The sequence below is a fragment of the Rattus rattus genome, chromosome 16, assembly GCF_011064425.1.
Source record: "Rattus rattus isolate New Zealand chromosome 16, Rrattus_CSIRO_v1, whole genome shotgun sequence".
NCBI lineage: Eukaryota > Metazoa > Chordata > Mammalia > Rodentia > Muridae > Rattus > Rattus rattus.
In genome coordinates, this window is record NC_046169.1 from 23,696,877 (window position 1) to 23,712,234 (window position 15,358).

At 49.9% G+C, this 15,358-nt stretch overlaps 1 protein-coding gene and 1 pseudogene across 1 annotated transcript in view; one reads left to right on the plus strand and one right to left on the minus strand.

The window, feature by feature from the left end:
* The window catches only part of LOC116885544 (S-adenosyl-L-methionine-dependent tRNA 4-demethylwyosine synthase TYW1), an 83,442-nt gene that overhangs the window by 54,352 nt on the left and 13,732 nt on the right, over positions 1 to 15,358 (minus strand). Inside the window, exons 7-9 of the mRNA XM_032886838.1 lie at positions 11,017 to 11,139; positions 8,499 to 8,616; positions 4,473 to 4,525 (exon numbers count right to left, since the gene is read on the minus strand). Of these exons, the coding sequence (XP_032742729.1) occupies positions 4,473 to 4,525; positions 8,499 to 8,616; positions 11,017 to 11,139 (294 nt within the window). The remainder of the gene's footprint in view (positions 1 to 4,472; positions 4,526 to 8,498; positions 8,617 to 11,016; positions 11,140 to 15,358) is intronic.
* Positions 7,062 to 7,263, plus strand: LOC116885830 (annotated as a pseudogene).

A 15,358-nucleotide genomic window follows, 5' to 3' on the forward strand; every position in this document is an offset into this window, starting at 1 on the left:
AAGGAAACTTCTGGCCTCACAGGGACAAGGGGGCTGCCCTGACTGCAAGAGCCACCTAGTTACCATGGTACTGCTATGGTACAATTGGGAAAGAAAATGTCAGGCCAGCAAGGAAGGAGAGCATTTCTCAGGCCAGGTTCTTGTAGGGAAATGATCTCTTCTCACTGAAATTGGTTGTCTGGTATCTCCTGACTGGGAGGCAGTTCCAGGCCCTTCTAGACGGAAGAGCACATGGCCTATTTGTTGTTAGTAGGGATGCCAGTGCCCTTTGCCAGGAGAACTGGGCCTGCCTAACTCAGTTGCTGGGGCTCCCCTTCAAAGGAAAGACTTGAGGCTAAGGAGGCAATGCCTTTCTGTGAGGCTGAGGCCGCTGGCGCTGGTCTCTGTCGCCATCTCCTTTCAGGTAGTGGACATGAAACGTCTCGCTTCTCTGATGCTCCCCATGCCCGACGGCTGCCCTCCTCTCACCACCTCCTTTCCTAGCACACCTCAGAGCCATGCTTCCTGGCTACAGAACCCCAAACTGCCCAGAAGAAGATGCCCGAGTCCTACTGGCATGCTTTGGGATGCCGGCCAGCTCCTAATCTTGCAGCCTAATAACCCTTGACCTGGAACTTCAGAAGATGGCAGGTCATCAACCTCACCTCCATCCCTCTACGTGCAGAGCGCAGCTTTGGCTCAGGCTCTCAACGGTCCTGGCTCCGTCGTCTGTCACTGCGACTGATTTCCCACCACACGGATAACCCACATTCTCCAAATGAGCAGCGGTCCACGACCCAGTCCCCAGACGTGGCAACCGGTACCACCCATTCAGAACCTGCCGCCTGTGTGGGCCTCAAACTCTGACTTAGGGGTGACACTGAATTGCAGGCTGAGGTCACTCACCCGGTCACACAACTGTTCAGAGGGGAATCGGGCTGCGCCACTCATCCTAAGTCAGCCTCACTCAGGTCTACGTCGCACCTCTGTTTAGACAGGGTCACACTCCATGTAGCCAAGTTCAAGTGGGTCTTGCACACTTCTAAGGAGTACTGGGGTTTCGAGTGTGCACGACCACACCAGTCTGCCCAGCGCTGGAGATGGAGGAACCCAAAGCTTCCCGAGTTCAAGCCAAGTACTCTACAGCCACACCCACAGCCCCATGGACATAGGTGCTGCTTCCCTGCTGGACTAAGTGACAAAATGTTTTACTGGAAAGCCATCGTCATTGTCTGGATACCAGAGGACAACTTGTGAGACCTGGTTCTCTCCTTCCACCATGTGGGTCATGGTTATGGGTCACAAATGGTTGGACTCGGTGGCATCTGAGCCTTACGCACCGAGCCATCTTGCCAGTCCTTGGGAATATTTGTTAATAAACAGATATGAGAATAAAAAAAGAGACAGGTGGCGGCTGCCAGTTGTTGCCCTGGCCAGGGAAAAGGCAAAGCTGCCTAATTGCTGACTGGAGAGAGGCAGCAGAGCGAGGAGACCGAGACGCCACTGGTGACAGGACACAGAGAGTATGAGACTGGCACAAACTCAAGCTGCTGAGCAAGACGCCATCACCTTCAGAGTCACAGGGACGCTTCAGGCAAGACAACAGTTCATGTGCAGTGGGACAGCAAGGTGGCAGGTGCGGTGGTGTGATTCTGTAATCCCGGGACTCAAAGGGACCAGAAGTTCAAGGCCAGCCTGGGCTACACAGTTAGACTGTATGTCCAAAATAGTCAAGAAAGATAAATACAATAACTGTAGGATTCTTCTTATTAATACATTCTGTTTTAAAAGCTGCTGCTGACCTCACACACATTGTTACTAACTCCCATGAGTACAGTAACTGAATGAATAAAGATCTACCTGTAGTAAACATGTGCTTGAGTTGCTTCAGGGTTGCCCAACACGCACTCTGTCACCACAGGTCTGCCATGCAGACAGACCCAGCCCCTTCTATTATTCCTGTTTTCAATGCATGGCCTGGTCCAGTGGGAGTGGCTTAGAGGAGACCATCTCCAAGTCTGATTATAAATTAGAAACAGGGCTGGAGAGATGGCTCAGCGCTTAGGAGCACACGGTGCTCCTGCAGAAGTCCAAGGTCCAGTTCTCGGCACCCTCATCAGACAGCTCACAATCACCTAGAACTCCACCTCAAGGACTCGACGCCCTCTTCTGGCCACTGAGGGCACTACACTCACATACACACAAACACATATTTGCATTAAAATTAAAATAAATTAGAAACAAAACAGAGACCTTAAGGAGTTGTGGCATTTCAATACGTAAGGCCTGCTTTCTGTGTCACCCCATGTCAACCCCCACCAAGTGACATCTCAGGGCTGGCTCCACACCCATTCTGCGTTCTGAATGAGGTCTGAGTCTGTGGAGTGATGTGCGGCCCCCTTTCTCACTTCCTTCACTGGAATGTAAGCCTGGGCTTCTTAGCCCTCCTTAGGTAAGGACTGCTTCCCTCTTAGGCTTATCATAAGTAAATAAGCTCACTGTTTCCCATGCAGAGCAACTTCTAGTCTTTCTCAAATTTAAATGTATCCACTTAAAGTGGAAGGGCTGGGGTGTGGCTCAGTGGTGAAATGCTTGCCCAGCACAGGTGAGGCTCCGGCTTGATGCTCGGCACCACACGGGAGCAGGAGGAGTAAGAAGACTAGAAAGAGGGAGAGAAGAAAGAGGAGGAGGAGGAAGAGGAGAAGGAAGAAGAAGAGGAGGAGAAGGAAGAAGAGGAGGAAGAAGGGAGGAGGAGGGAGGAGGAGGGAAGGAAGAGGGAGGAAGAGGAGGAGGAAGAGGGATGAAGAGGAAGAAGAGGGGAGGAGAAGGAAAAGGAGGAAGGAGGGGAGGAGAGGAGGAGGAGGAAGAGGAGGGGAAGAGAAGGAAGAGAAGAGATGAGGAAAAGGAGGGAGAAGAGCAGGAAGAGGAAAAGGAGGAACGAGGAAGAGGAGAAGGAAGAGGAAATGAGAAGAGATGAGGAAAAGGAGGAAGGAGGGAGAGGAGGAGGAAGAGGAAAGGAGAAGAGAGGAGGGAAAGGAGGAAGGAGGGAGAGGAGGAGGGGAGAGGAGGAGGAGGGAGAGGAGGCGGAGGAAGAGGAGGAGGAAGAGGAAGAAGAAGGAGGAGGAAGAGGAGAGGAAGAAGAGGGAGAAGGAGGAGGAGGGAGGGAAGGAAAAGGAGGAGGGGAAAGGAGGAGGAGAGGAGGAGGAGGAGGAGAAGAGGAGGAGGAGGAGGAGGAGGAGGAGGAGGAGGAGGAGGAGGAAGAGGAGGAAGAGGAGGAGGAAGAGATGAGGAGGAAGAGAGGAGGAGAAGGAAGAGGAGGAGAGGAGTCGGCCGCAGAGAGAGTGCGCAGCAGATCTAGACACAGCAGCTGGCCCCTGACCCAGGCATCGATCACTGGAGCGTCACAGCATTTTGCATGGGAATACGTATTTAACATAAAGTGCTTCCTCTTTCATTTCATTACAGACTGGATGAAACACTAATTTTCAAAATTATGCCTGTGATTTACTATCTGAGAATTGAATTTAGGGATGGTAAAAAAGACGCTGCTCATTACTGGCTGTGCGCAGAAGGCGCTGAACCGGACGTCACTGAAAGTCGCTGGACTGGAAAAGAGAACCGTGGGGAATGGGACACATGGAAACCATTAAGTAACGTGCAGGGCTGAGCATGCTGTCACCAAAAGTAGACGGAGCAACAGAAAGTATCAGAGCAAAGGTCTCAGATGTCTGTACCTTAGGAAGAAGAAAGAGGAACATTAGGATTGAACAGTTTGTTCAGGATGGACCTCAGAGGTAAAGTGTTCACCCAGCAGGAACGAGTCCCTGGATTCAAGCCCCAGGACCACACAAGCTGGGCATGGCACTGCAGGAGCAATCCCAGCATTCGGGGAGCAGAGGAAGGCGAATCAGGAGTTCAAGGTCACCCTCAACTACATAACAAGTTCAAGGCCAGCCCTGTGTCCATTAATCAACATCTCAACGAAAAGACAAAGTATGACATACAATGCCACCGGCCACCATGAAGAATCAAATGCGGATTCATGGTGCCCAACAGCTGGGCCACAGAAACATCAGACAGTGACAGAAAGCAGGCACAAGGAGCCAGGTCACGTGGAGACAAAAGGCAGATCAGTGGCTCGTGAGAGCTGGGGGGAGACTCAAGAATGCTGATGCTGGCCTTTCTTCCAGAGAGAGAGCCTCAAGGTGGACTGGATGACGGCTATCGACACACTAAACTGAACCATGTCCTGCACGTAAAGTATACCACAACGCTCTGAGGACCATAAGGGGCCATGGAAGTGAATGCCGTCCAGCTTCAAGACCTTAGTTTGGTCCCCAGAGAGAGCCCCAAGGGTGAAGGAGAGAACCAAGTCCTGTGGGCTGTGCTCTGACCTCCATGTGTGCGCTCGCTCGTGTATACACAAAATAAGTCGAAAAGGAAAAATAAGATGCAGAAAATAGAAATAATATTTGGATAAAACCAATAAATACCTTGGTCCACCTGCAAAGCTTCACACCGGAGTGGCTGCCAATCAACTGGTACCCTACATGGAGAAGCAGACAACAGAGAAATGAACCCAAAGTCTCACAGCAGAAGGTGACGACGACACTGAGTGAAACCGCTTTTCTCTACTGAGTGACAGAACTCAACGACCCTGTTGCCAAAAAGCCTGAAGGTTTAACTTGCTGAGGAAGCTTTCGTGTTTTGGTTTGTGGCTATGGTTTGGTTTGTGACTAGGTTTCACCAAGTAGCCCCAGTCTTCCTTCCTCAGCCTCCAAGGGTGCTGAGGCTGCAGGTTGCGAGCCAGGAACCTGATGACCATGAGAAACTGACTAACGTCCATTCATAGTGAGACACAGCTTGAACCTCAGCCCCCAGCAGGTGGAGGTAGGAACATCGGGTGGTCAGGGTCATTCTGAAGTTCAAGGCCAGGCTGGGTTTTGTGCCTTTAATCCCAGCACTCAGGAGGCAGATCTTGAGACTGGCCTAGTTTACATACTGAGTTTCAGGCCAGCCAGGACTACATAGTAAGAGCCTAGCTCATAAATAAATAAATAAATAAATAAATAAATAAATAGTATATGTATTTAATGACAGAGACTCAATAAACTAATCCATTATCATGTGGGCAAGTTTTTGGCTTCCAGGAGCTCAGTGGTTTCAAGGTTATTAATCTCTGTAGTAAATCCCAAGGTCTGAGCAGTGCCCCAAACAAGCCTGGTCTCCTTCCTCTTACTCTGTCGAAACATCCAGCCCAAAAGCAACTTACGGGAACACAGGGTTTATTTGTCTCGTACTTTCAGATCATAGTCCGTCAAAGAGGAAAATTGGGGGAAAAAGGTAAGCTGAAAATATGGGGACACTGTTTGCAGTCTCACTTGCAGGCTACTGCCCGCTTAACTTTTTACATAGTCTAGGATCGTAGCTCAAGGAATGATGCCGCCCACTGTGGGCTCCTCCCTCCTACATCAATTAACAATCAAGACAATTCCCTGTAGACATGCCAACAGGCCAACCTGTCCTAGGCAGTTTTTCAATTGAGATTTCCTTCTCAGGTGACAGCTGTATCAAGCTGACAATTAAGGCTGACTAAGACCTTGCCCAGAAACACACTGCATGCAACAACTAGAGTACATGTGGCAGTTTGAATGAGAAACGTCCCCCAAGGGCTCACGTAAATGATTTTGTGTATCATATATATTATAGAGTCCACAGTGAAAGAGAAATGTCATTTGTCTTTCAGAGCCTGGCTTCCTATAATCATCTCCAGTATCAACTTTCCTACGGATGTAATTTTGTTCTTCTTTATGGTCCAACAAAATGTGTCTGAACATTTTCTTCATCCATTCATCTGCTGATACTGAGTCTGACTCCGTCCCCATCTTGGCTAGTTGGCAGTTGTAGCCGTTTGGCTACAGAGCTACAGTAAATTCGGCTGTGCAGTTATCTCTGTGGTACTCTGACTCAAAGAGCTCTTCAGGTTAGGCCAGCAAGAGGCTCAGGAGGTAAAGGCGTTTGCTGCCAAGCCTGAGTTTATTCCGTGAAACCCATGTGGTGGACGGAGTGAACTAAAGTGCAGACATGACAGGCGATGGGGACTTCTGAGGTTGGGCTTATGCATTTTACATTATGACATGGCCTCAAGCCTGTAGGGGAATGGAGCCCAGGGAAAGGCAAGTGCTGGTCTGAATGGCAATGACCCCCATAGGCTCATGTGTTCAAATGCTTGGTCCCAGTTAGTGGAACTGTTTGGGAAGGACTTGGAGGTCCGGCCTTGTTGGAGGCAGTGTGTCACTGGGGGTAGGGCTTGGAGGTTTCCAAAGTTCACGCCTTTCCCAGTTAGCGCTCTCTGCCTCCTACTCGTGGATAGGATGTGAGCTCTCAGCTCCTGTGCCACGCCCACCTGCTGCAGCCACGCTTCCTCCCATGACAGTCACGGATTCCACTCTGAAACTGGAAGCCCAATAAACCCTTTCTTTTATAAGTTGTCTTGATCATGCTGTCTCTTCACAGCTACAGAAAAGTAACTAAGACTTCGGACATAAAGAGATTGTCAAATCTAAGCCAGGTGGAAGCAATGCGTGCATATAACCCCAGCACTTGGGAGGCAGACGCAGATGGATCTCTGAGTTCCTGGATGGCCTGAGCTACACAGAGAAACCCTGTCTTGAAAAAAAAAAAAGATTGACAGATCTGGTGGGCTGGAGAGATGGCTCAGTGGTTAGGGGCACCGGCTGTTCTTTCAGAGGTGCAGAGTTCAATTCCCAGCACCCACTGGGAGGTCACTATGTCTGTAACTATACCTCCTAGTGGTGTAAAAATGTACACCAGAGAAAAACCATATGCATAAATAAATCTTCAAAAACTTTCCCAAATCTGAAGATGCGATGATAGAAGCTAAAGTGAAAAGTGAGACAAGAAACAAAGGACTGAACTAATAGAAACATCAGTGAACTTTGGCCGAATGCAAGCAGCCATGAAGACATGGAGCACAGTCCCCGAGGAACAAGGAGAGGACATAATAAAGACCTGAAGAAACGCCCTTCCTTATTCACAGCCTCGAAAGCCAAGAGAGGCCTATGGAGCGGCAGGAGGCGGTTGTACTGGGAGGACCCCGCATCTCAACTTCTGCGACAACCACCACGGTCGACATGCTGTTGAGGTCTCCACGCCTGATCACGAGGTCTGGTCCCTGATCGATACACTTCATGAACGTCTGCTGCCTGGGTTTCACAGCGTAGCCTACTCCGTGAAGTCGAGGGACAGGAAGATGGTGGGTGATGTGACTGGGGCCCAGACCTTCACCTCCACTGCCAAGTGCCTGAACATCGGCCCCCTGATCTCACCATCCTGACGGCCATGGTCATCATTGTTTACGCCACTAGAAAACCACCATCTTGCAGCATCTCGCAGTAGATAACGGATTCTGGGGCCTTCTAGGCTTGCTGTGTGTTCCACTGTCTCAGCTGCCCCAAACCCGAGTCTTAGTCCTGACCGTTTACCCGACACATACGCGAATGTTACACTCACATGGCCGTTCATAGTGGATTCAATAAAGCGCATGAGCTGTGACCTTCAAAAAATAAAGAACTGAAGAAATAATAAAACTCAAGCAACGGGTTGGAGAGATGACTCGTATGGGTTAAGAACACTGGCTACTCTTCCCGTGGACCTATGTTCAACACGCAGCACCCATACTGTGGATCCCAACCATCCAGTCCCAGGGATCGGAAGCCTTCTGGACTCTGGAGGTGGTGCCCAAACAAACAAGCAGGAAAACCAAGACCCTGGGTTTGAACTCAGCACCATGAACACTAGGCATGACGGGACATGTCTGTAATCTCAGCACTTGGAAGGTGGAGGCAGGAGGATCAGAAGTTCAAGGTCACCCTCAACTTGACGGTGAGTTTGAAACCGTCCTGGAATACACAAGACCCAAAGGAAAGCCTGAGAAAGAGAGCCGAGGAGAGTCGTGGGGCGAGTAGGAGTGTCCTCCGGCTCTGCCCACCCCAGGTCCACTGGACGGACTAACACCTAGGTATGTCCAGACAGCGTCAGAAATGGAGGACTCTGAGGAAATAAATGCTCCTCTGATGGGGTCAAGAAGTGAGTAGTTTATATAAGGCAGTGCCACTGTGAAAGGTGGGCTGGCTGGAGGAAGTGCGTCATGGAACAGTGGCTAAGGGTGTGGCTGCTTCCTGTCTCCAACTATCTACTGCCTACGGTGAGGTCTCTCCCAGGCAGTTCTGCTGCTGCGTGGCTCTATCTCCCTACAGACCCAGAAACGCAGGCCACATGGCTGAGCACCTGAAACTGAGTTAGATAAATGCTTCCTCCAGTGCTGTTTATCTCGGGCCCCAGTGCCCTAAGTTCTGACTCACACATGCTATGACCCGACTGCCACACTAACCAACATGAGACTTGTCCCCTGTGACAAGCCGGTCCCATGGTTCCCATCCTGGGCGTCAAGCCGAGCACACGGGAGAGCAGGGATCCCCAGTCCAGCAGGTGGTCACCTTGTTTAGTTAGGGCCTCCCGCAGAGCAGGCGTAATCATAGCTCTCGCTTCGCTGTCTTCATTCTTCTCTGAGTTCCTGTGCACGACCGCTTTCTCCTCCGGTTGAACCTTTTCTCTCTGTGTTCAATTGAGAAAATAAAATCCAGAATGAGTACCAACCAAGACTCCACAGCAACAGTGAGGAGGTTCATGCGACCAAGGAAGACGCAGCATCGCACAGGGTGATCTCGCTGACAGAGAGATAACGATCAAAAGACACGCTACCAGGGTCAACAGGTAAGTAGGCGAAACAAAACATAGCAACCATAAAAACCCAGCCTAAGCAAGTAGTTCATCTGTTGAAAAAGTTCGTAATTTTTACGAGACTTTACTTACTTAACGAGAGCGTACGTGTGTGGCAGTCAGAAGACAGCACCTCTGTCTTCTGCGACCGAACTCAGGCATTCAGGCTGGGCGGCAAGCACCTTTACCCCCTGAACCATCCTGCCCACCCCAAGACCAAACATTTTTAACAATCAAACACAGACAAACTGCCTAACTTTGGAAAATTACTGACTTTCTCTGAATTTCAACTTCTTAACCTGAAAGGGGGGGCAGAGAGCAAGTATTAAATAAACTATCGTCCGGGGGGGAGGGGGTGCATGCCATCAACCCCAACACTCAGGAGGCAGAGGTAGGTGGATCTCTGTGAATTCGAGGCCAGCCTGGTCTACAGAGCTAGTTCTAGGCCACACAGAGAAATCTTGTCTTGAAAAACAAAAATATATATATAAAATAAATAAACAAACAAGCAAACTACAGTTCCTAGCAGGAGGTGCACCCTCCACTGGCACACTTGAGAAAGGAGGCAAAGAAAAGCCGAAGAGAAGGGGGAAAGAGGGAGAGAGGGAGGAGGGAAGGAGATGGGGATCAAGGGCAGCAAGCCCACAAACGGTGAATGAACACAGTTCAGGCTGACTCTCCCACCTTCTCACTCTAGAAACATCAACCACGCTCCATCTTCAAAGTCAGCGCTCCAAATGCCTAAGTGTGATCACAGTGCAAAGCCAGTGCGAGACGCCCTCTGCCAGTGCAGCCTCCAAATGGAATTAAAAAAAATTTAAGAAGAAAAAAGCCCTCAATCATGTGTTCTCATCGGTGGCCATACACCAAGTTTAAGGCCAGCCTGGGCTCATCTGACCCTCTCTCAAAGAAACAGTAACAACGAAAAAACAAAAAGACAAAAAGAGGGATGGGATTCGGGCTGTAACTCAAAGGCACCGCAGAGCCCAGCATACACAATGGCTCCTGGGTTCACACATAGCAACACAATAAATTCAATACATGTATGCAAACATATACAGATGAAACGAAGACAGAAAAAACACTGGTGGCACTGAAGGTGAAAAATACACACAGCCCCTTCCCTTTGATGGCTTTATGGGAAACTTTAAAATTCTATGAGCTGGCAGCTTCCAGGTCCAACATCACTCATTTCCAGAACTAACAAACAGCAAAGACCATATCGGTACTGTGTTCTCTAGCGACCTCTACTGGCCACCAGACGAAAAGCAAAGAAATGTGTCCTTACAAATGCATCCTCCTAGGCAAAGCTTTAAGGAAGGCTTAACCAGGTGTAAATTCCAGAATTCTATCTAAATCTGTTACTTCATTTTCCATTTTAAGACTGTTTCTATAAAAAAAAAATTACATTTTCAGCCAAAAGCCAAAAATTACTTTCACTGTATTACAGTCTGACTGATTTGGAAAAAAGACCATTTTTGTTTTTTGGTTTGTTTCTTTGTTTCAGACAGGGTTTTTCTGTGTAGCCCTGGCTATGCTGGAACTAGCTCTATAGACCAGGCTGGCCTGGAACTCACAGAGATCCTCCTGCCTCTGCCTCCCCAGTGCTGGGATTCAAGTCGTGTACGGCACCACCACTGGGCTTCCACTTGAAATCTTAATGGTAACGAATCCTCCTCAGCCTCGAATGCCCGCGGTAAACCAGTTGTCCTCTCCTCAGCCTCTGCATAAGATCTACCTGCCCTCCCAGGAGCCTTTAATTTAGGAAAGGCCAGAGAGAGGGCTCAGCAGAGAGGTACGCTTGCCACGAGACTGATAACTTGAGTCCAATCGTGGGGACCCGCAGGGCGGAAGGAGAGAGGCACCCATTCATAGATGCTGTCCTCTAGCTGTGCCCGTGTGCTCCTACACACATACAACACACGAAGTACATACACTCGTGAAATAAGTGTAATTTTTTTTTTCCGGAGCTGAGGACCAAACCCAGGGCCTTGCACTTGCTAGGCAAGCGCTCTACCACTGAGCTAAATCCCCAACTCCAATGTAATTTTTAATGTTCAAAGTTCATGTAAATACAGCAAAACAAAAAGGACAAACAACAAAAACAGAAACCCTTCCAGGAGGAAGCCAGAGAAATTAAACCGCCTTCCCTCCAAGCCAGAAGCGTGCTACGCCAGAATCCAGGAGCTGAACGGACCACAGGCTCCAACTGCAGCATCCCCAAAGGAACAGTACCTTTTCCCTCTTCACGGGGCTCATGATGTTGCCCAGGTCCTCGACATCAACCACAGAATTCAGGCTCTGATAACCCTGGGTCCCGTGCTCGTCCTCGCTGCTGCTCTCACAGGGCTCTTCCTCCTGCAAGGCGAGAACTTCAGAACCAGCACAAAGCCAGCACAAAGCCGGCACAACCCTTCTCACTCCGGTTTGGGTGATTTTGTGTTGCTGGGTACGGATTCCCTCTCACAATCTCGGGCAGGTGCTTCTCCACGGCCACACTTCAAAGTACCCACACAGGGTTTTTGTGTGATTTTTCTCTGTGCTTCTTTTAATCATTATTCTGAGTTACAGGCATGAGCGCACGTGCGTGTGGAGTCAATGCTTTCTTTCATCTATGCAGGTTCCAGGGATGGAACTCAGGTCGTCAAGCCTGGTGGCAGGTGCCTTGATAGTCTGAGGCATCTTACTAGCCCCGCCTTTATAGAACTAATTTTTAAAAATATACACCATCTTAGACCTCTGGCATCAAAGCGATCCCTGTGAAAAGGCATCACAGCAGGCGTCTGGAGAGATGGCTCAGTGGTTAAGGGCATCGACTGCTTTTCCAGAGTTCAGTTCCCAGCACCCACATGGTGGCTCACAACTGCCTCTGATGTCAGTTCTAGGGGATCTGGGGCCCTCTTCTGGCCTCCATGGGTGGCTGCTGCATCCACGTGCTGTACAGACCGACTTGCAGAGCACATAAACAAACCTCAGAGGGACAAAAACTAATCCCTCAGCAAACCTGCCTGGCAAAATCAGACGGGACCATGATCAGGGATGAAGACGCCAGGCAGGAAGTCGGGGCCGGGCTGTGGGGTAGCTCAGTGGGACAGCTCTTCCCAGCAGGCTTGGGGCCACTGTGCCGCTGCAGTGAGTAATGGTGCCTGCCACAAAGACGGACAGCTTGGGTCCTACCTCCTGGATCCACTTGGTGAGCGGAGGGAACGACTTTACAGGGGGTCATCTGCCTCCACTCGTGCTCTCAGTATGTGCACAAACAAACACACGCACACACACACACACACACACACACACCCCACACACACACACACACACACACACACGCACACACACACACACACACACACATGCACACGCACACACACACACACACACAATTTTTTTATATTTTGGGCAGAAGCTTGTTTGCTTCTAGATGACAAAATAGTAACGTGTCACAAAAAACGTCACCTAACAATGGGCCACATGTGTGGCGGTGGCCCCATGAGCCCATACTGCCTGTGACATCCGTTTCTTTCGGCCTATGAGCTGATACCCGCCCCGCACTGGAACCGCCTGGACATGTCACTGCTCAGAACGTGTCTTGAGGTTAAGTGCTATGTGCCTGAGACTCATTTCTGCAGGCGAGGACAGCGAAGTGATTTCAATTCAGTGCTGGATAAAAGGTCAGCATTTCTGGAAAAATTAAGAATCCCAGCCTCAGCTACACAGCTCTGCCAGGCTTGACCCAGACGCTGCTGCTCAACCGGGAGGGATGAGCACGGCTGGGACCCCAAGCCCTCAGAGGAGAAGGCTGGAGAGGTAGACAGACTGACAGACTGACAGAGTGCTTCCACAGCACGCAAAGAGCCTGGGTTCCTTCCGTCCCAGCACTGGATAAGCACAGCCTGGTGATGCACACAGCCTGGTGATGCTCACAGCCTGGTGATGCACACCTATATTCCCAGCGCGCTGAAGGTGGAAGAAAGTTCAAGGTCACCCTCAATCAAGTGGCCATCGATCAATGCCACGTGAGCTGCATGAGACTGTCTCAAAATTAATCAATTTAACTGAAATTGTAAAATTGGCAGCAGGTGGCATTTAGCGGGCGAGACACTCAGCTGACCGTCTCGGGCTCCTCTGTAACTCGGGCTCCTCATCTCTGACAGAGACAAACTCACTGCCTCTCAAAGGAACTCATTTCATCTTCACATAAAATCTAATCAAAACTGCCATTAACTTGACTCTGTGACCTTCAGAAAATTTAAAGCCTGTCTTCAATAAAAGATGAATGCAGAGGATTCAAGGGATGGCTCAGCTACCACGAGCACCGGCAGCTCTTGAAGAGAGCCTAGGCTCAGTTCCTAGCGTGCACGTGGTAGCTCGCAATGCTCTGGAACTCCAGTTATATGAACCCCACATCCTCTCCTGGCCCCCACAGGCAGGGTATGCATGTACTGCACAAATAAATACACTTGCAGGCGAAAGACCCATGCACATATATTTAGAAAAAAATAAATGAACGTTTAAAAAAACAAAAGAAGTGAAATGTAACTCACGGAAGGCACTGGGGTTGGAAAACTAATGTAAAACATTCCCTTCCTCCCCAGAAAGGTTCCAGTCCAATTAGAGCAGCGCAGGGGCACAGACATTACCGAGTTCTCACGCTGTGGCTAAAAGGTTTAGGGATAAGTAGCCACAGTAGGCTGCCTCTGTCATCAACAACTGACCACACATTAAGGGAACGTAAAGTGTAAGAGAGCATGGGAAGTCGCCTGAGTTGGTGGGAGGTAGAACACGCACAACAAGAAGCCACTGAGAAATCACCAGCAAATTGGGAAATAACGTGTGGGGTTGGGAGAGAGATGTGGGGAGATCGCATCCTGGAGGGAAAATGGCAAAGGCTTCTAAAGTGCCTGCCTGAAAGGGGCTGGGGCAACTGTTCAGTGGTTAAAGCGCTTGCTGGGCAAACATGAGGACCAGGGTTCCGATCCCTAGTTCGAATCCGTTTAATGCTGGATGAGTATGGCTGCCTGCCTGTACTCCGGCCTGACTGAAATGCAGAGCAAGCTGGCAGGAAGACGAGCCATCTCTCTCTCTCTCTCTGAGCACTGGGTTTGACTGAGATACCCTGCCTCCATGAACAGGGTACAAGAGCAATCAAACACGGTTCCAGACATCACCCTCTAGCATCCATATGTGTACAAATACACAAACACACACATATGCCCACAAGCATGCACAAACATGCATACACACACATGCACACCACATACACATATATGAAGATGGGGGGGTGAGAAGGAATACAAACTTTAAAATACAGTCTAAAAGGAGGGCAGTGTAGCCCTTGTCTACCTGGAATACACAGGCTGACAGAATAGACAGACTGCAGGCAGGAGTAGCTGCGGAAAGCCTGCTACAGAACTAGGGAAGAAAGTCACTGACCATTCACAGGTAAGAGGCAAGCAGATGCCTGGTGACCAAACCTACCTGTCGTTTGACACCTCTGCTCAGCACCAAGGACCCCAGTGTGGCGGTAGCTGGTAATGAAGGTAAAGAAGAGAGGGAAAAGCAGGAAGATAGAGGTGGGAAATGGGGGGAGGAGCAGAGGCCAAGGTCTGAGATGGAGAGGGGGGAGAGGAGAACAGTCTGAGAAAGAGGAGGAGGAGGAGGAGGAGGGAGGGAGGAGAGGAGGAGGAGGAGGAGGAGGAAGAGAAGAAGAGGAGGAGGAGGAAGAGGGAAGAGGAGGAGACGACTATGACTGACTATGACTATGATGCACACCTCTCCTCCCAGCTCTCAGGAATGATCCTCTCAGCATGAAATCCTGTCTTTAAAGAAACATTGCTCTTTCCAGGTATGGTGGCAAGTCTCTGTAACCTCAGCAGTCAGGAGAGAGGTCACAAGTCAGGCCAGCATGAACTACACACACCCAGTTCCAAGGCAAGTGGGAGCACTGGGCAAGGCCGTCTTAAAACGACAAAAAAAAAAAAAAAGAACCTAGTGGCACAAGCCTGTGACCCCCGTAATTCAAGAAGCTAAAGCAGGGAAACTCCACGATCGTCCTGGGCTAAAGGGTGTGTTCAAGGGTAGCCTGGGCAACTTGGGGAGACCCCTTTGCCAAATAAAAAGGAAAAGGAAAAAAGAAATCAAGATGGGTACCCATGTGATCCCAGCATGCTAGGCAGGAAGATCTGGAACTTATGGTCATCCTCAGTTGTATGTCAAGGTCAAGGCCAGCTGCATGAAACCCTAAAACAAACCTGAAAAAATGGCGGACTGGAGATATGACGGCAAGACCTGTGAGACTATTCAATCCCACAGGAAGAAAACAAAGGACTCTGGCTTTGTGTGGCTGCACACTCATGAGGCTGCACCTGGGAGGCCAAGACAAGAGGCAGTGCCTGAGGGCCGCCTCACAGGCAGGAGACTGTAGCCAAAGAGCAGAAAGGAGCCCTACGCCACCCTTAGGGAGGGAAAGCACTGTCAATCAATCCCTGGAGCTGGGAGGGCCGGAAGCAGCCAGCTAGGAGATGGACTGCCCGTTTACACAGACATTTAAGCCTCGTCTACTGACTGGAGCAAAAGGTGA